This window comes from Bufo bufo, chromosome 1, assembly GCF_905171765.1.
Source record: "Bufo bufo chromosome 1, aBufBuf1.1, whole genome shotgun sequence".
Lineage (NCBI taxonomy): Eukaryota > Metazoa > Chordata > Amphibia > Anura > Bufonidae > Bufo > Bufo bufo.
In genome coordinates, this window is record NC_053389.1 from 186040924 (window position 1) to 186063124 (window position 22201).

At 42.1% G+C, this 22201-nt stretch overlaps 1 protein-coding gene across 2 annotated transcripts in view; it reads right to left on the bottom strand.

Moving 5' to 3' along the window:
- Positions 1–353: 353 nt before the first annotated feature.
- Positions 354–22201, bottom strand: part of LOC121002061 (MOB kinase activator 2-like) — a 51028-nt gene continuing 29180 nt past the window's right edge. Inside the window, exons 4-6 of one of the 2 annotated variants that reach the window (XM_040433372.1) lie at positions 16139–16232; positions 3975–4099; positions 354–1284 (exon numbers count right to left, since the gene is read on the bottom strand). In XM_040433372.1, the coding sequence (XP_040289306.1) occupies positions 1010–1284; positions 3975–4099; positions 16139–16232 (494 nt within the window). In that variant the 3' untranslated portion in view covers positions 354–1009. The remainder of the gene's footprint in view (positions 1285–3974; positions 4100–16138; positions 16233–22201) is intronic. The other variant, XM_040433367.1, reaches the window with a different exon arrangement.

A 22201-nucleotide genomic window follows, 5' to 3' on the forward strand; every position in this document is an offset into this window, starting at 1 on the left:
GATCACCAGCAAGTTCTCATTCAGATTGAACCCTACTTTGCTCCACAATCTGGCTGAAATAGGGTAGTGTACCCAGGTACTGGTGCAAAGGTCCATCGACAATAAAAGTGGACTCCAGAAAGATCATTACAGTCCACTAGGGTACTAAAGAATCCTCCCTTAGGTCAAGGTTCTAATACAATAACATGCCTAAAAGGTCCAGCAGAAGACAGTCTTTTCCAAGAGTCTGATGGACTGATGTACAAGGTGAGATACCCTGGCACGGTTCAATGACAAGTGAAACAGCTCAAACACGTATAGGTTTTGATTTTTTATATAAAGTAAATGCATTTTTTTTTTACTTAAATGAATAAATTACAAAAGTTAAGTGCGTTTTTTTTTTCTTAAGAAAAAGTAACATATCCCCTGAAGTAAAATATACATGTAACTGTCAGTACTATCCATTATCCATTAATAATTAAATTAAAATATGGTTATTTATAAAATAAAAAAAATACACAAAAAACCCTTGATTAAAAGAAAAAAAAAAAAAAAAAGTGCCCATTCTGGAAATTCTGACCTTAGTAAAATTGACATGAAAAAGTCTATGTCATCCAGTGTTGGTAGCACAAAACACCATCGCCCATAGAAACCTTCTTCTGCCTGGTAACATATAAAATGTCTTTGCGAACCATGTCCGTCCTTTGCTTGTCTAAGCAGATCTTGTGAATCGATGCACGCTCATTTGTTTTCTGCTTCATGCACTTGGTGGGTCCCTCGGTGTACAGTCAGCTCGAACCAGTTCTGTGCTATGCAGCAAGCCGCCTTCATACGCATGTCCGAAAATGCTCTGCGACACGTCTATTGTTGTACTTTGTAACCTTTAGTCTGGCGATCAGAAGTTGTGCTCAAGGTGCCACGCCAAATATTAGATTACACAAAAATATTACAGATTTTAAAATATTCATAAGGTAACAAGTCCTGGTGGCAGTATACATAGAAAAGATAGGGACCTATCTATGGGGTTGGTTCAAGTGTTACGGGAGTGGCCTGAGGTTCGGGGAGGTGGGCTGGAATGTATCAAGGCTGTGGTTAAGTCTTCACTTAAGGACATTTCTTTGGAATCAAGGAGGTGAAATTCTGCACAGAAGAGGAGAAGGTGCAGGTACAGGGTGTTAAGATGGGGATGCAGTTCAAGGTTCACCACCGTTCTGAAGTGACAGGTGTAGATGTGGCCCAGGAGGTGAAAAAGAAGCCGGAAGATTTTCTGGATGGCTGGTCTGAAGGACTTTGAAAACTCTTTACCTAAAAAAAAGAAATTACATAGTGACATTTTAATAAGAACAATGAGGTAAGATTACCAAAAAAATTCAAGCAGACAAAAAGAGAAGTATCCATTAGGAGTGACCCTGTCCCATTGGATATCCCTTTTTAGATTGAGTAATCACCAAATTAATAGGACTATACAAATGGGAGGTGTCTGCTATATGGGGTGCCGTTTGTTTGCCATGTATTTTGTGATACAAAAGGTGTTCTGTGTAGTAATCACAGGATTCATTTGGTCTTTACAAAAATCTTTGTCGCACAGAACATTATTTTGTGACACACAATTCATAATGCGACAGAAATTATTTTGTCACACAGATCTATTTTGTGACAGACTTAATTTCTGTTATTGTTTTCGCACAGAATGGGATTTTGTTACATGGAATTCATTTTGTGGCACATAATAGTATTTTGTCACACAGAATCAAAAATAAATCTTCTGCACACAAATTTACATTTTGTAACAAAAGGAAGCATGTAGGCTGTTTGTTCCTATTGTGAACTATGGGGCGCCATTTGTCAAACAGAATTTAATTGTCACACAAAATGTCATTTGTGACATAGAATTCTACAAAATGAATTTTGTCTGTACAAAATGCATTTTGTTTCAGAAAATGCACTGTGAACAAATGGTGCCCCATACGGCTAAACTCGCTGATTTTAGTAGGATCCACCAATGACGGTCATGGGGGCAGACAATCCATTCTGCTGTCAGGGGGAATGAGGGATATGTTGGAAGATAACATACTGGAAGATAAACTCTGCGGCTTATGTCCCTCTCCTTATTAAAATTAATATGCATGCTTGTGCAAGTTTATGGGGTTGATCGGCCACACACACAAAAACAAAAACAAAAAAAACTGATTACTTTCCAAGTGAATCAAGTTCAATTCATGATGCAAGTATAAAGGGGATCTCCACTTTGGAAAATGTCTGTCTGTTATGAGGATCTACAGACAATACACTGCTCACAGGGTGTCACACTGCTTGGACCATCAGTAATCAGGTGTAATCTGTGGATATACTGGGTAAAAAGCGTTCTATTTTCCTGCAGCGAATAAAGCATTACACAGTGCTCACTGAAATCAACAGGCTGCCTGTGTAATCCATGGACCCGCTAGGTCCTCCAGTGAGGGGTTGTCCTATAGTAATCGGGAGCAAGGTATCTGAAAGTGGGTTTCCTACTCCAGACTACAGCTTCAGGCATCTTTTCATTAATCTTTGAAATATGGCAAATATAACACCCAACATGTGTAAGAGGATTACTACTTCAGAATTAGGTTCCTTTTCTTAAAGGGAGCCCCACCACTTGGAATAAAGCATTGCCAATTCATTGCTATAGATTTGCTACTCTGATCTCTAACAAAGAGCAATCTGGTTATAAAGACCAAGTGCCAGGGGCCAGGCAGGTGGCCGATATTGATGAGATCAGGTTTGGCACTGTGGCTAAACTCAAAGGGGGCCATCTCTGGTCATCTTCTCATCACATTTGTGTATGTAACAGATAGTCCTTTATATAGCAATCTAATGCTTCATTTCAGCTGGGGAGGCGCTGCACTTGCTGACATGTTTCCCATAGATTACAGCTAATTTTTCGGGAACCCTTCTGTCAAAAAGGGATAGTCAAAAACAGCCAACCCCTTATGTGTGATCTGCTTGTCTGATATCACATTATAGGCATAATATAATCAGGATCGCTGCCTATGAATGCCATCATGGGGATAACTCATTATAGTCCATGGAAAATGTGCCGGAGGCTGCAGTTATGTAATGTTATTCCTATAAACACGGCTTCAATGATGTGCTCTGTATTTGACATGACATTACACAGAATCGTCCTGTGCTACTCTTTCACACGGGTGAGTTTTCTGCGTGGGTACAATGCGTGAGGTGAATGCACTGCACCCGCACCGAATCCCGACCCATTCATTTCTATGGGGCTGTGCACATGAGCGATGTTTTTCACGCATCACTTGTGCGTTGCGTGAAAATCGCAGCATGCTCTATATTCAGCGTTTTTCACACAACGCAGGCCCCATAGAAGTGAATGGGGCCGCGTGAAAATCGCATCACATCCGCAAGCAAGTGCGGATGCGGTGCGATTTTCACACATGGTAGCTAAGGAGACGAGGGCTGAGCAACCCGGGACCCCATTTACTTGATTATTTTCCATTATAGCATGGTTATAATGGAAAATAATAGCATTTTTTAATACAGAATGCTAAGTATAACGTCAATTGAGGGTTAAAAATTAATAAAAACATAACTCCCCTCATCCACTTGATCACGCAGAGGATCCCGGCTGCACGATCAAGTGGATGAGGCGAGTAATGTTATTTTTTAACCCTGAATTGACATTGGACTTTTGCATTCTGTATTAAAGAATGCTATTATATTCTAGGATACCCATGTTATCATAGAAAATAATAAAATCTACAGAACACCAAACGCGAACTTCAGTGAAGACGTCCGGGTTAGAGTCTGGGTACCACATTCAGTTTTTTCTCACGTGCACGGAAAACGCATTGCACTCGCGCGGAAAAAACTGAGCAAAGCCGAAATTGCGTGCCTACATGAGCGGGTTTCCCAAAATGCACCCTGAACGCATCCAGCCCTCACCCGCGACGCCAGTGTGAAAGGGGGCCTATAGGGAGAGATGTTTTACTCACTTTGTTTGGTAGGAACCAAGTCTTCATCTGTCAGTATTTTCTGAACGATGCTGGCGGCATAGTCTGCGTATTGCGGGCCTGAGCATTTTCTCTTCCGCCCTTTCTCATCCGTCCACTGAATCTGCCTGGAGACACAAACATGCAAAACATGAAGCTCTTGAACAAGATATGGGCTTTGCATCAAATTTAACATGCAATGTGGATCCTTCTAGCAAAGCAGGGTATTATCCAAGAATTTGATATTGATGCACAAGATCGGTGGGGGTCCGACTCCCTGCACCCCCCACGATCAACTGTTACCTTGTAGCTTCAGCGCCAGAACTACACAGCTCTGTACACTATGTAGTGTACGGAGCTGGTAACGGCCATGATGGTCCCATTGTAGTGAATGGGAGCAGCACTGTGGTTACCAGCTGCATCCAATACACAGTGGACAGAGGCTGTGTAGTTCTAGCACAGGATCTACAAAATAATAGTTGATCGTGGAGGGTATGTGGTGTCAGACCACCCGGCGATCTAATATTATTGGCCTATTCTTGTCCATCTTGCAGACATGGATAGGACAGAAGTAAAAAAATAAAATAAAAGTTAAAAATTGTCGGCATGCACTCGGCTGGGATTCGTGATTTGCTGCCCCCAAAAAGGATAAGGTCGCATGCATGAGGCCCATGCGACAGGTATGTTGATTCCAGTGTGGTCTCTGTATATGATGTAGTATCTGAGGACTTTAGCATTTACTAGCTGACATCATGCTGTGAAGGAGCCCATGTATTCATGAGTTCTGGAGATACTTCTGACTCTCTCCGATGATTGAGTTATCTCGTATTACTGTGCATAGGGAGAAATGTGTCAATCACTGGTGGGAATGCAGGGTGGGTCATGATAGGTAGGTACCGTTACCACACTTGGGGAAAACACACACGTAAATACAAGTGTGATTTTTATATACATCTCTACAAACATCCAGTAATCCGAATATTAAATTGGATTTAATTGGATTAAAGGAATTTTCAAAGGACAACATAATTATATGTTGAACGGTGTTTGCCAATCCTATACTTCACAGGTTTAGATAACAGGTCATTGAAAAGAATTTGGAAATTATTCCCTTTCCAAACTTTCTCTCTCCTACTAGATTATCTTTTTAGGACATGGAGGTGCAACTGACTCAAAATAAGATCCATAGACAAACACAAGTTACCATTCAGCCAATCAGAGATCTTGGTATCAATAACTGCGATTTAGTACCACTTTCCAGGCTAGAAATTCAGACAGAAAACTAGAAAGGTCAGCCCCATTGAATCCAGTGATGTGAGCGATAACGTGGGAAAAACTTTAATAAAGTTTATAACTATAACAGGAAAAATGTTCCGGAGAACGTGACATACGGAATGTATGTGAAAGCGACAAAGTCAAGTTTGGTTTTACTGGCTGCTTAGGAGCCACCTGTCATCCACGCACAATGGAGGCGCACACTTTCTAAGAACACTCATATGGTTTCCATAACTCCCTTTCATTTCTATGTACAGTAACGCCTGCACTGAGATCTGGGGTGCAGTCATGTCCTAGCAACCAAAACTCCATCGATATGACATGCATGTCTAACTGTTTCTTAACTAATATAGGTTTCTGGGAAAGCTACGTGATGACAAACTTGATCTTGGGCGGGGTACTGGCCGTCCTTAAATAGACCAGCCCTGTGTGGAGACTTACTGGAAGTGCTCCATGGTAGGGAGACTTATTGACAATGCTCCATGGGAAAACGATATGCAAAGAGGTATCTACCAATTAAGGACAACGATCTCGCTAGCTCCACCTTGTGGAAGTGGCTCCCTAGGAGTCAAAATCCAACTTTTTTACTAAGCTTTGGGATATAACAAAGGAATATTGCCAGGCCAAATATCCATCCATAGCCAGATATTTGGTTTGGCTATATTCCTTTGTCATATTCCAGGGCTTAGTTAAAAAGTCAGATTTTGACTCCTAGGGAGCAACGTCCACAAGGTGGCACTAGAGAGACGGTTCTGTTTAATAGGGAGATACCTCTTTACAACTAACTTGATCTTCATTATAGATCCCATAGGAACTGCCACTCAACTTTTCTATGATCCTGAAAAGCAAAACTGGCTAGTTAGGCAGTGCTACTAAATATACAGGCGCAGTGAGGGTAAGTCGAATTGCCATTTCAGAGTCTGTAAAAGCTAGTTGACAAGCTACAATGGTAGCCACACTGGCTGTCACCCAGCTTTCTCAGATACAAATGGCCATATACATTAATACTGGTCACACATCTAATGTGTATAGAGGCCCTTTGACTCTCCCACAACAGCAGATTTCATGAGGAAGAAGAGTTGGGCTCATTCTACTTCAACTTGCCCGATATGGTTCTCAGCCAGGGAGGATAAGCTGCAGCCACAGGTGTCTGGAAGCGAATGACTCCCTTCTATCCATTAAAACCATGTAGTAGCATGTGTATGGAGGAGTCAAAAGGAATAGGTGTCATACGCTCTCAGAATACCCTGCTGCATGGATCCTGTACAATCAGCTGTTATCTGAAAAACCCAGCAGCAAGTGTTTAATTCCCCTACAGCACCACTAGTGGGGAAAGTGTAGCATTACATTGTGGCCATTGATGTAAATTAGGTGTTCGTGTAATGTACAGACATACTGGGTCCTTCAATGAGAGGCTATAGCTGCACTTTTTATCTGCCTAATTGATGAAATCTTGAATGATTGACTCCCATCTCTTACCGCTGAATGCCCTAGCAGGGTTTTAAAAAAGTATTTATTTGAAAGTAGACAACCCCTTTAAATTGTATTTCCCCCCAGTGGTCCGTAACACTATTATGTACGGAACCAGATTCGTGTCGTGGGTGTAAATGTTGACAGTTTTAGAAGTATACAGAAGTCCAAGCCAAATCATAAACCATAAACAGAGAAGCTAGAACTTCATGTGCTTTCTCCACAACCGTGACGTTTCCTCTAAAGACAAATTCCTCTATCATCTCCACACTGTCAAGTGATCCATTGCTTTCCTTTTTGGAAGTTCCTACGGCATACATTGGTCTGGAGCACAATGCGCACACTCTGCAAAGCTGATCACAGTTGCAGCCCTACCATAAACTGGAAATGCATTTCTCAACATTGATCAGTTAGCAGCATGATCGCATATCTGAATACTGATCGTGTTGCTAGAATATGCAAAAATAAATATCCCAGCAGTTCCTCCCATAATCTACTGAACGCCATTGATCCTATTTTGCAATACATGGCAATTAAAACAGAGAAATATATAAAGAAATCTTCTATGTCTGACTGTGAGACAACTGGCTGCAGTAGGAGCCTCCCCCTCTGTTTGTTCCTCAGTAGAACACAAAATATATAGTTAACCCTGGCCACTTCGACCAAGCCTCAAGGAGATCCCTTTCTATGATGTTCATATGAACGCCTGGTCCTGATAATTGCCCGGATCCTGAGCATGTGTAAAAGGACCTTTACACTACAGCTTATCTTAGAAGCTTATCTCCTCAGTACACCCTCATCCAATTCCAACAAGATCTAGCTGATGTTTATTTGATGTGTATGGCCATGATTAGTAAGGAGAACACAGGGATCTTCTTTCAGGGCATCAACACCTTCCCTCCAATTGCTACTATCATGGAAGTCACAAGCATCACGTTTGTCTGTTTTATATTATGTGACAGATTGTCTCTCCAGCTTTAAATGAACATTTTTGATCTCTGCGGTTGTGGCCAGCCACAGGCACTAGTGCCTCACAATTTTAGAATAGATAATCTTACATCCAAACTGGTAATTAGATATTTATAGGAGCACCCTAGTGGCAGTTTCCTGATCCCATTTTGTTAAACTAAAGCACAAGCTTCAGAACGGCTTCCTAAATTCAAAATTACCCTTACTTAAAGGGAACCTGTCACCAGGATTTAGTGCATAGAGCTGGGGACATGGGCTGCTAGATGGCCACTAGCTCATCTGCAATACCCAGTCCCCATAGCTCTCTGTACTTTTATTGTGTTAAAAAAACGTTTTAATCTATATGCAAATGAACTTGATATGAGTCCTGTATCCGGAGATGAGTCCAGCGGAAAGGAGCCCAGCACCGCCCCGCGTCCTCCGAATCTCCTCCTTGCTGGCTGACGTCACAGAGCTGGAGCGCCGAAATCTCGCGATGCGCGAGCTAGCGCATGCGTAGTTCGTTCCCTGTGCTGATGCCAGCACAGGGAATGAACATGATGCCGACACTGCGCATGCGCTAGCTCGCGCATCGCAAGATTTCGGCTCTCCAGCTCTGTGACGTCAGCCAGCAAGGAGGAGATTCGGAGGACACGGGGCGGTGCTGGGCTCCTTTCCGCTTGACTCATCTCCGGACACAGGACTCATATCAGGTCATTTGCATATTGATCAAAAAGGTTTTTTAACGCAATAAAAGCGCAGAGAGCTGTGGGGACTGGGTATTGCAGATGTGCTAGTGGCCATCTAGCAGCCCATGTCCTCAGCTTTGTGCACAAAATCCTGGTGACAGGTTTCCTTTAAGTGATCTAGCAATCAGAGCTAAGGCTCACTGTAGAATGTGCCTCACGTCTCAGTTTGAAAGAAATGCCTTCCAAGGGAAGATAGTTGAAAGGAAAGATTAGGAGAATTTTTGCTCCTTTTGCGCAGGTCTATTCTTATTTTTTTCGTCATCAAAACCAATAAAATAGCAATAAACGATGTGTGTATAAAGAGATCATGAAGCTGTAAAAATAAATAAATACTAAGATCCTATACTCGCTACATGGTTATATATTATATTACACAGTGTTCTACAATTTTTTGCAGAAAGGAATGTTATAGTGATATGTAAAACATCACAAGGCTTAGGCCAAGAGGAAGGTCCCTGTCCCCCCTATGTACTTCATGGGTCTTTTAGCGGTAATGTCATTAGGAGATGTGTTGACTAGCAGCTATCCATTGTTTTCCCTGCCAGGTCATGTTAATTGTCTTCCGTCTTTCAAGGCCATTCAGTAGACCACCCATGTTGCAATGTAAACTTAATTGTGGTATTAACTGTGTGCATTTGACTGAAGTTTTAGTATCCGACACAGATAAAAGCTCAAATGAGAAGATGGTGCGTGCCTTAGACCAGTTCAATTCCTGGAGGAGAGGGAAGCAGGTGCATTGGGAGCTAATTATACGTCCCTCGGGCCCATGTCAGCTGTTTCTGTGTATACATGTTACATGGCAACTTTATATAAACAAGGCAGTGTTTGCATGCCTCCGACACAGGCGAGCGTAACATTGGATTTCCCAAATCCAAGCACCTCAGGGAAACAAGTGTCATAGATTTTCAGCTAAAATTACTGCAACTGGCAGCCTAATCTGGTCTAATAGAAGGACAATTGGAGGGCCAATCCTGCCTTTGTAATTTTAATAGTTCCTCACCCACCTTTATTCTGGTTAATATGGCAGTATGCGATAGAGAATGGCAGACTGTTGCCCGTTTGGTTGAAGACTTGAGAAACCTGAGACAGGCGGATTGCTACAGATGTGCAAACCAATTGTGCAGACTGTCAGTCATGACAGATATTACACTTAAATCATATGGCAAACATATATTACTCTACAACTTGAGTTAGGTCTGTGGGTACATAGGAGAGGAGGTCCAAAGTCAAAAATTAAAACGGGCTCCTTCCTTCCTGGGTTTACATCACCACTAGGGAGGAGCGAACTTTTGTTTTCAAGTTCGGCGTACAAGGTTCGGGTTATATCTAAGAATTCCGTTTTGGATTCCTCTACTACAGACCAAAACTTATGGTCTGCGGTAGCGGAACCCATAGCAGAATTCTTAGATAACCCGAACCTTGTACGCCAAACTTGAAAACAGAAGTTTGCTCATCCCTAATCGCCACTCATTTCTTAACATACACAGGTGAAACTCGAAAAATTTGAATATTGTGCAAAAGTCCATTTATTTCAGTAATGCAAATTAAAAGGAATTGCATTAATGCAGCTTAAAATTAGAATTTTATGAAAAGGTTCAATTTTCTAGGCTCAAAGTGTCACTCTAGTCATCTAATTAATCCATACCCCCTGAGCAAAGGGGACCCGAGATTGAGACTTTGGGGTTTTATAAGCTGTAAGCCATAATCATCCAAATTCTAACAAATAAAGGCTTGAAATATATCTCACTTTGCATGTAATGAGTCTATCTCATTTGTTAGTTTCACCTTTTAAGTTTCATTAATGAAATAAATGAACTTTGCACGATATTTAAGTTTTTTCAAGTTTCACCTGTATACCCTGCCTGCTTTGGGAGAGGGGGGAGATATGAAGATAGACAAGAGAAAACTAAAGTGGGGGTCTTATAATAATAGTGTGATTGTAGGGGAGCATAGTTGAAAAAGGTTGTCCAGGACTAGAAAAAAAAAAAAAAAAAAGTCCGCTTTTGATTCTCCCCCCCAAAATACCACCTACGGTATATGGTCCATAGGCTATAGCTAGTATTGAAGTGGTAAGAAATAAAAAACATCACACCCTTGTTCCTAATCTCGCCCACCCACAAGTGTTCTGTCCTCCATGTTAGAACTTATAAAAGCTAGACAAACGCCAACATCTAAAGAGTCATTAAAACTTGATAGAGCACCCACTCCCTGGCCTAAACCTGCACAGCGACTTAATGTGTACATAGAGGTCTCTTGAAGACCAGAAAGTTTGACGTTTCTCTTCTCATAAATGCCCTTGTCATTCCACCTTTACCTTTCATTTCACATCACAGTTATGTTTCTTGTCAGTAAACTGGATTCCATTAGTGGGCCTGTCCCCTTTACAAGACTTCCTGTTACAAACATCAACATGACACCAAGCCTAATGTTTAATTAGTAGGAAGAAGCAGAAGAAACCCGGGTCATGATCCCACTGGAAACTGGTTTTAACGTACAACTGATCTGCCTCAAGTTCTGTAGGGCAAGCGGACCTTATGCTTTCTGCCTCTATGTGCGTTTGGCACAACCCTGTTATAGGTTGGTGAAAATGGTGAGGAAGACAAAGTATCTTGTCTGTCAATAACGCAAGGGGTAGGGAGCCATTTTACTGTCATTCATAAGAATGCAGCTTACCAGGATCTGTAATCTCTCTGTAGAACCAGGAACTCAGAAATATAAGCACTCTGAATTGTAGCGCTCATACTTGGGGTGTAGCACTCATATTTAAGATGGTGTTCTCTAAAGGTTAAAGAGAATGATAACCTTTTATAATTTAAATTAGGTTAAACAGTCTGTTCAATAATTTCTCATGACAGAGGTCTATGTGCTGTTTTCCGGATATATAGTTCTAAATCCCCTGCATAGACAGCATTGAACAAAATATTTGACAGCCACCACTAGGGGGAGCTTACTGCATACACCCATTACTGAGATTATTACATAACAGTGGTATACTGTAGATTAGGAACCAGAGCTCCCGCTATGGGCAGCCACAGGCGGAAAGAATTTTAGCATTTATGGGATCTGAAGCTTTGTATCCAGCAACCAAGTCTACAACTGCTCACCGCCAAATGGTAAATGCTGTCGCATAGCGTTTCAGGGGAATAGTCATAGATCCGATGCACAGAAGAGGTAGCAACAGGCCAGATCCGGATATCAAATGGAGATGAGAAGAAATATGGTTTTCTTCAGCATCATGACATTTGGAATCTTTACTGGAACTTCACATAAAAAAAAAAAAAAAAAAAGGAAAGAAAGAATGTGTATCCATAAAAGCACTCCTTACACACTTCAGATCAATTCATGGGTAATGATTGGAATTGACCTGAAATACACAAGTGATGTTTAATGGTGCTGGAGAACCTCATATTTTATTGCTTCTCCAGACTTTCAAATCTTTTTAAATATAAAACAGGGCGTCCAAGGGAGGACATTCAGTTTAAGAACTGGTTATTATAATGTACTTGCATCCTTTTCCTACAGTTATGAGTAGGTGGCAGCAAATAGCCTATGACAGTCCTCATGCACTCTCCATAGTGCTTCCGTGGGGTTCCGTGCCTCCGTTCCGCAGCTCTGGATTGCGGACTCATTCAAGTGAATGGGTCCACATCTGTGATGCGGGGAGCACACGGCCGGTGCCCGCATATTGCGGACCTGCTGTTTGCGGGCCGCAATATGGCCACGGCGGTGTGCATGAGACCTAAGGCAACACTGCCAAAACCAAATGGACAGCAGATGATGCTACCAAAGGAACTGGGAAGCTCACAGAAGAGTGGTCAGCAATGAAGGCCTAGGTTTAACGCCAACCAACTGCAACATCTGCAGGGAGCTTGTATGTTTGCTGCGTTTTTGTGCGTGGGTTGTGTTGAGCAAACTAATGGTGGCAACTCTCTTACATCCTGCAAACTAGCAGCTAGTTAGAAGAAGTTTTGTGGATGTGAGGGCTCTAGTACAAGGACATTCCAGTGCTCCCTCGTACTTCATCAAGCCTCATTATTTGTACAAGTGATTTATTGGGTTCAGACAAGATATAAATTCACTGTAAATGTGGCCGTGTCGACATTTTCATGACTTGCTATTTCTCTATAATGTTTATATTGGTCCAATAAACAGTGGAACTGTCCAGAGAGAATCCAGTTAAATTTAGCACAGATTTTATGATGTTTTCACTCCCCCCTTCAAACCAGGCTTTCTGCCAAGCAAGAAGGAATTTTTATCCTTTAAAAGGTGCAGCCGGATTCCTTATGTGCAGAAGTAGCTGCGCAGGCCTATGCTTGTATATGTTTAGTATCAGAATGCTCTGCGCTTTCTGCAGAATATTGCTCTTTTAGGGGGAAGGGGAGGAATTCATATGAAACAAAGAGCACATTAATAGAGAAATTCAAAGGAATTATGTCCCTCCTTTTATGGGATTTATACGAGAATGATAGCTGTATGGCATACAACTATTCAGGACAAAAAGTTCTACAGAAATCACTCACAACCAAGACCCAATGAGTCAAACCATGGCTAAACGGTCACTAAAAGATTTGTACACGTACTTCACCCCCGTACCCACCCAGATTAGAACTACAAGAGGGAAACAGAACTATACCACAATTTAGGCCACCTGGATTGACATGGCAACCCTATAATGAGGTGACCTTGAGAAGCTTTTGTAGAATCTAGATTCATTCACGTGTCAAGCCCTATTCCCTCTGACCCTTCACTATATATAGTCAGAAAGGGAGTCTGTCAGCAGTTTTCACTATGCTAAACTGCTGACAGCAGTAGGTAGGGGCTGGGGAGAGCAGGACAAAGTATACCCTTTGAGGAGCCTTTATCATCAAAGACAGCGAGTATGTGAAGTTTTATTCAGCCATATTCTGGTTGGCCCATCTCAGACATTAAGGGCATATTCTGGTGATATACCATCAATGCGAGATCGGTGCAGGTCCCACACCTATCTCCAGGATGGGGCCCCAAAGTAAAGGAGTACACTATATTCATCGTTATGGGAGTTCCGAACATAGCCAAGCAAGAGTGCTCAGCTGTTTTCAGAAGTCCCATAGTGGTAAATGAAGAGTGCATTGCACAAGCACGGCCAACGCGCCATTCACCACTATCAGACATCTGGAAATGGCCATACCGGCACAATTTTGCAAAAAAATAAATTTCAAAACTAGAGTTTTTTTCTGGTTTTAACCGTTTTATTTTACCGTTGATGTAACCATAGGAGAGCTTGTTTTCTGTGGGGTGAATTGTGCGTTTTAGTTACACCATTTTCTGGTACATATAACATATTTATAAACTTTTTAGGGGCAATATGGAAATCTAAGTTATTCTGCTATTATTTTTTGCGTTTTTTGAGACTTAAATACGGTACTGATGACTAATCCTCAGTATCTGATTGATGGGGGTCCGACACCCGGGCACCCCGACGATCAGCTGTCAGAAGGCACAGATGCTCGCAGCAGTGCCGCAGCCTTCTCTCTGCTTTTCCTAGGCCGTATGAAGTCACGTTCATTGGTCTCAGCCCCATAGAAGTGAATAGTACTGAGCTGCGGTACCAAGTACTGCTATACAATGTACGGCAATGTGCTTGGGGAGCAGTGAGAAGGCCTCAGCAGACAGCGCAGACCCCCACGATTAGTATTTAAGTCTTGGAAAACCTTTTTAAATTTATGACCACCGTGTGGCATAACTAGAATGTTACTTTTAGGCCTCATGCACATGACTATTCAGTTTTTTGCGGTCCGCAATCCGCGGATCCGCAAAAAAAAAACGGAAGCAGCCCGTGTGCCTTCCGCAATTTGCGGAATGGAAGGCCCATTGTAGAAATGCATATTCTTGTCCGCAAAACGGACAAGAATAGGACATGTTCAATTTTTTGGGCGGGGCCACGGAACGGAGCAACGGATGCGGACAGCACACGGAGTGCTGTCCGCATCTTTTGTGGCCCCATTGAAGTAAATGGGTCCGCATCCGAGTTGCAAAAACGGCGGCTCGGATGCGGACCCAAACAACGGTCATGTGCATGAGGCCTTATACTATAGGTCAGTATGATTACAGCAATTCCAAGAACCATAATATTCATTCTTCCCTGATGTACCTGTATATGAGCTTCTGTATTGTGGGATGGGATGTAGTTTCTGCTTGTAACATTTTGCAGTACATAGGACTTCGAGATTAACATTTATTATTTTTTATTTAACGTACGGTAGTTGACGTCGTTTATTATACAGGTTGTGACAACACAGCGATACCAAATGTGTGTGCATGTGTGTTGCTTTATTACCACTTTTACAAAATAAAACCACTTTTTATGGAAAGAATGGTTTAGTTTTTGTTTTTTTAAATAAATTTCTTTATTGTTAATTTTTAGTCCCACTAGGGGACATCGCTTTTATAATGCATTGATGTACTTTTTATACCAATACCTTAAAGTCCATCACTGTAACAGTGACAGGCTGTCTAGTAGGCTGTGTCTGTGGCAGAAGCCTAATAGGCACATAGTCATGGCAGGACCGGAGGCCTTTATTAGGCTCCCGGCTGCCATGGCAAAGCATTGACATCTGCAATTAGAGGGGGCCAGTAGGAAAAATGGGGCCTCCTTCCTTTGTCTAACTGCCTAGATGCCAAGGACTCTATGGACCACAGCATCCAGGGGTTTAAACAGCCTGGACTGAAGTGGTCACAATCGTGATAAAAATCAATATCCACTGGAAAGGAGATTAATCATTTTTTTTCATCGCCCAATCCTATCTAAACATGCACTTTACTATATGTGGGCGTTGCACAAACCCCCCATTAATACTCCTGTAATCCTGTACTGCTTTCATCATGGAGCAACAGATGAGGTTTTCACGTGGCCTTAGCTACAAGTTAATAATTGACTTATCATGCGACCTATAGTGCCACAATCAGCAGGAAAACGACTGGCAGCTAGAGAGGTATTGTGTGATTGTAAAGGGGGCTGGATTTCACCCGTCCATGTGTTAGACCATTGCATATGACAGTATGAATGTAGCTACAAGCTAACCATTTCTCAGACTGAATTCCTAATCTCTTGCACCGAGTATGTTCTTAGGGCTCATGCACACAAGCGTATGTATTTTGAGGTCCGCAAAAAATGCGGATGACGTCCGTGTGCATTCCGTATTTTGCGGAACGAAACAACTGGCCCCTAATAGAACAGTCCTATCCTTGTCCGCTATACGGACAATAATAGGACATGTTCTATCTTTTTGCGTAACGGACATAAGGAATACAGAAACGGAATGCACATGGAGTCATTTCCGTTTTTTTTTTTTTTTTGCGGCCCTATTGAAGTGAATGGTTCTGCATACAGGCCGCATGAGCCCTTAATGTTTAATTCAATGCTTTTTATTTAAAAATAAAAAACACAACATAGACCGCGCAACAGACAGCGGTACACCCAGTTCCTAAAAAATTCCTTCTTTTGATAGACCTGCAGGCGCTGTGTGTGCCGCCATGCATTGCTTCCAGGACAGAATAGACACATGGAGGTAAAGTATGGGAAAAAGGATTTTATGAGTAAGATGCATCTTTATAACTGTTCAGTTCTATCTGGCCGTATGTCCTATACATGCAATAAGTGGTCGATTTTCTATAGAGAGATAGGAGAGTCCATTTTCATTCATGTAAAAAAAAATAAAAAAAAATTCATGGACATAGAGTACTCACGTTGACCAGGCCTTCATTGTTGGGCATGATGATACCGTGCAGAATTCAGATATAGAACCGTACATGAGGCTGACGTGGTTGTAGAAGGCAGAGGCTGTAAATGTAAAGAGAGTTACCATGATTATTACCACAAACCTACATTTTACATGCTCTAAGACCGGTCACCATAACTCAAGGATCTGGAAATCTCATCTCTGGATCAGACTGCCCTAACTGCACAGCTCCTGTCCATAACAGGTCACCATGTGGCGTTTCCTCAGCTTGGGACCCCTTTTATCACGCAAAGCAAAGAGTTGCGAGCGACTCCTCAGAAGGACGGGGGTCGACTTAAGCTTAAACCGCTTAAGACTAAACATAGGGTGGAAAACATAGGACTATATCTACAAGTAGATGTTACCCATTCCCCTAGTTAATGGGTTGTGTCTCTAACATACTCTGACCGTCAGGACTGATTGGACAGATGTTACTGTGTAGTAACATCTATGGACAAGAGGAATTGTGACTCCTAGTTGCAGGGTAATAACAGGGGGACAGCACAATGCAGAAAAAATACTTCAACATGGTTATTTCATGGGGAACACAAGTGTTAAGGCTGTACATAGACTAAACACACTGGGAGCGATTTATCAAACTGGTGATAGGAAAACTGGCTTAGTTGCCCAAAGCAACCAATCAGATTTCACCTTTCATTTTCCAAAAGGAGCCCAGAAAAATGAAGGGTGAAATCTGATTGGTTGCTATGGGCAACTAACCCAGTTTTCCCATCACCAGTTTTGATAAAATCTCCCTCATTAACGTTTCATGCTAAAGGATCAACCATATCTGTTTTTTAAGCTAAACATGAATACCACCACTAGCCTTCACAGAATTAGTATGGAAGAAGCAGAGTCTTCATATAAATGTCATACATCCAGTTATTGCAGGCTGGCTGTGGGCTTTATTAATAACCGGTGTGCCGTCTACTTCAGAGAAGCTGTGGCCGGGGATTCCGGAGCACATGCAGCTTTCAGGGACAAAAATCACATTTAGTCTTCTGTTTTCTGGTAGCAAAAACCTGCCAACATGTCCATGTGGTGCCCCATGCAGGCGCCTTCTACATTTAACAGGGAGGTCTCATATATACCATAACTCTAAATCATGTCTAACCCCTGGGATCTACAAGTAGTAATGAAAGCAGAGCCCGCTCTCCTAGCAGAAAAAGGAAACTGAGGAGCTGGGAGGAGAGAGCTTGTGGTAAAGGAATTGGCTGAGAAATGGAAGTCAGATCCAGTAATCCTCCTTCAAACCACAGCCTCAAATCAGCAACAGATGGGACAACTCATACATATGCCCCTGTAGGACATATGAAGTAGACAATCCCTTTAAATGCTGATTGACCACTCAAGGTTTATTTATACAAGCGTAAAAGCATTTGCTTTTCATCCTTAAAGAGCACCCGTTAGGTGCTTACTGGCTGGTAGGGTTGATCCTGTTGGATAAAATGATAACTATCTTGTGAAAATTGTTTGCCGGGTTCCTGAGGAGAAATAAAAAAAGGCATTTATTCTCTAAGCAGATGATGGCCTCAGTGCACCAAGTGGTGGGGGCTTATCCACTTAGTTCACCTCATTTTCCAGTTTTGGCCACGCTCCTCAGTGCACTTAAGCCCTCATTTGCATAAATAATAAAGGCAGGTATCACTTTAATCTGTAGGTCTAATAGGGCTGATCCTGCCAACATGTGCTCTTTAAAATCTGTCACAGCCATAATGCTATAACCCTACGTACAACCAGACCCTCATTCCTAAAGAGGCCCCAGTCAGTTCTGTAATGGATCCTGTGCTCTGCAAACAATCATATCTATGGGGCTTTGCAGACATTAGATCACTGGTCTCCAACCTTCTGTAAAACTACAGCTCCAAACATGCACCGAAAGCCGTAGGATTGGAGTTATAGTTTTACAATTGATGAAGAGCCGCAGGTTGGAGACCACAACCATGGGCTGTTTTTGAAAGAAAAAAAAAAAAACTGATTGGATTTTTCCTGCACAACACTTTGGTTTACCTAGGAGATAAGCAGCACCAGAAGTGTCTGGTAAATGTTCCTCTCCCACTTCTACATTAAATAAACCCGCAGATTTGGAATGGCTTTATGGAATTCAGAAGGCTGTTGTCTAAATAATTCGTCGACCATGGTCTTTCAAGTCAGATTAACTTTTGGACAGATATCTGCTTTTGTTCAGTATCGGCCATGCTCATCTGTATTTAAAAAAGGGTGGACGGAGGAAAATAATCTACAGTATATCGTCCTTTTTGGTGTCCAAATTCTCTAGTGTACGGTCAGGGTTAGTCATCAAAATCCACTCTGCTCAGTGTTGCTCATGTACATCTAGAGTTCTCACTACAATAGATTGTGGATAAAAAAAAAAAATTTTCAGTTACCCATTCTTATCAAAACCTATGCCAAACCAGCTCCCCTATGTGAACCCAGCCTAAACTCCACTAAGATATAACCAGACCCATATACAGTTCTTGCTTGATCTTCCTAGTGGGTCTAGTTTACTACTCTTCTCAGGATCCTTTTAATTTGCTTAACCACAAAATTATAAAGAAATTGAAAACGGAATTGATGATTTATGCACAACTGGGAGCCTCAATGTTGAGAGCTCAATGTCATGACATCTTCAAAGCAGGCGATGCTTCAGCAGAAGGCGATGAATGCCATAAACCAATGAGGTTGACTCACTGAGGTCTCATAAGAGTAAACTAAACGGTTCCAGCCACAAATTCAATTCATATGGCAAAAACTGCTTTGGTTTTAGCAGCCACATATCCTATTTGGAAGTGTGGGCTGATCTAACCGCAACGTTCATCCAGTCTTCAGTGTTTGTTGTTTAGGGCTGTGGTCTTCATGATGTATGAGTCAGTCTGATCCAGAAGATTCTGGAATATAGGACAGAATCTTTGCAGAAAAATTATAGATGTTCTGCAGATGCCAAAGGGCTGAAAATTTGCTGTTGGTGCCTAGCTTTCTGCTCTAATGTCAAGTAAACTGGCTAGTAGCTGGTCAAAGTCTACAGTATTGTGGGCACGCTTGAGTAGCTATTCTGGTTACAGACTTTTCTGAACCCCTAACCTATACGGAGAATGAGGGCATTGTGGCCCCCACTAAGCAATCCAAAGTGGTCAGTGTTGGACTAGAGAGGAGGAAAACAAAGACGGCAAGCTGAGTTGTAGACTATTGGAAATAGTGTAAAAGCCAAGCACAGTGACTTGGCTGTTTCCATCATTTCCATAGACTTGAGCACTTGGCCTACTCTCTGCTGCTTCTCCTCCACTACCACTTTGCTCAAAAGGAAAGGGAGCTAGGGGTTCGCAGGGTCCCTGCTCTCCCAGACATTTAGGACATATCTTTTTAACACAATCAGTTTGAGAGTTTATACTGGTGTCCCACACAACTAGCAGAAAGTGGATTTTAATGGTAGTGCACATAGCATCCATGGATGCTGAATGGCATAATCCTCAATCTTCATTCATGAACTAACAAGATCAGGATGAACAGTGATATCCACCCATATAGTCTATTCTAAAAAGGAAGAGGGCCAACAAAAGTAGTGTCTAATCTTGAGTGGTGTCTCACAATAGTACATAAAGTGTAGAATATGCTAAATGGGGGAGATTTATCAAAACTGATAGAAAGGAAAACTGTCTTAGTGGCCCCTAACAACCAAATCAGATGCCACCTTTCATTTTGTAGAGCTTCTTTGGAAAATGAAAGGTGGAATTTGATTGGTTTCTACGGACAACTAAGCCAGTTTTCCTTAATACCAGTTTTGATAAATCTCCCCCCATGTGTTATAGCATTATCCTCAAGATACAGAAGATTGGTCATCGTAGTTCTAGAGCAGAACGTGGCCGCTGTTACAACATGGCTCAGTAATGGGTTTCTTACTCAAGCTCCAGGTATGTGACAATAATGTAAAGCATAGTAGTCATCCACATACCACAGAGAAGAAAACATACACATGCATGAAAAACACCGCACTCTCATAACTCAGCCTGGACATGAGACAGAACGCAATGTAAGGTACATGCAGGACAGGTCTCGAAGACATGTTGTCACCCTTGGTGTCATGCAAGCTTCAAAACATGGCCAAAGAGTTTTACAGCCACAAAACAGCATGCAGTAGTGAATTATATGACAAATATGTAACAGAAAAGACGGACAAACATAACAAATTTATTGGAATGGCCGACCTGCAATACTATATTTCCCCTGCAGTGGCCGCTATTACTGGGAGGGGTTCCCACAGCGATCAGCTGATTATAGTGATAGTTATTAGGGAATAGGTCATTTTTATAAGACAACCCCAAACAGTATGTTAGGCTACTTTCACACTGGCGTTTTGGCTTTCCGTTTGCGAGATCCGTTCAGGGCTCTCACAAGCGGTCCAAAACTGATAAGTTTTGCCCTAATGCATTCTGAATGGATAAGGATCCGCTCAGAATGCATCAGTTTGCCTCCGATCCGTCTCCATTCCGCTGCTTGCAGCGTTTGCGTTTTGGTGTTCGTCTGACGAAACTAAGCCAAACGCATCCGTTCTGACATACAATGTAAGTCAATGGGGACAGATCAGTTTTCTATGACAATAGAACACAGATCCGTCCTCTATTGACTTTCAATGGTGTTCAAGACGGATCCGTCTTGGCCATGTTAAAGATAATACAAACGGATCCGTTCTGAACGGATGCAGACATTTGTATTATCTGAACGGATCCATCTGTGCAGATCTATGACGGATCCGCACCAAACAAGAGTGTGAAAGTAGCCTTACATTGCATGTCCCTTAGGCCTCTTGCACACGACCGTATGGCTTTCAGTATTTTGCGGTTCGCAGAAAAAATACGGATGACGTCCGTGTGCATTCAGTTTTTTGCGGAACGGAGCAGCTGGCCCCTGATAGAACAGTACTATCCTTGCACGTTAGGCGGACAATAATAAGACATGTTCTATCTTTGAACAGAACGGAAAAACGGAAATACAGAAACAGAAGGCATACGGAGTACCTTCTGTTTTTTTTCGCGGATCCATTGAAATGAATGGATCCGTATATGGAATGCAAAAAAAAAAAAAAAAAACGGAACGTAAAACAGAGAAAAAAAAATAATATGAAGTTCGTATGGTATGCAAGAGGCCTTAGGCCTCCTGCACACGACTGTAGGTGTCCCGTTGCTGTATTGTGGACCGCATATGCGGATCCGCAATACACGGGCATCGTTCCGTGTGCATTCCGCATCACGGATGCGGACCCATTCACTTGACTGGGTCTGCAAATCCGGAGATGCGGAACGGAAGCACGGAACGAAACCCTACGGAAGCATTACGGAGTGCTTCTGTGGGGTTCTGTTCCGTGCTTCCGTTCCGCAAAAAGATAAAACATGTCCTATCTTTTCGCGGTGCAGATCACGAACCCCATTCAAGTGAATGGGTCCGCGATCCGCATGCGGGTGCCCCATTGTCGGTGTCCGTGCATTGCGAACCGCAATTTGCAGTCCACAGCACGGCCACGGGAAGCATGTTCATGTGCAGGAGGCCTTAACCTGGACTCTTTAGAAAGAAGGGTCAAGTAAAAGATTTTGAGTAAATAATGCTTAACCACTTCAGCCCCCAGTGCTTAAACACCCTGAAAGACCAGGCCACTTTTTACACTTCTGACCTACACTACTTTCACCATTTATTGCTCGGTCATGCAACTTACCACCCAAATGAATTTTACCTCCTTTTCTTCTCACTAATAGAGCTTTCATTTGGTGGTATTTCATTGCTGCTGACATTTTTACTTTTTTTGTTATTAATCGAAATTTAACGATTTTTTTTGCAAAAAAATGACATTTTTCACTTTCAGTTGTAAAATTTTGCAAAAAAAACGACATCCATATATAAATTTTGCTCTAAATTTATTGTTCTACATGTCTTTGATAAAAAAAAAAATGTTTGGGTAAAAAAAAAAATGGTTTGGGTAAAAGTTATAGCGTTTACAAAACTATGGTACAAAAATGTGAATTTCTGCTTTTTGAAGCAGCTC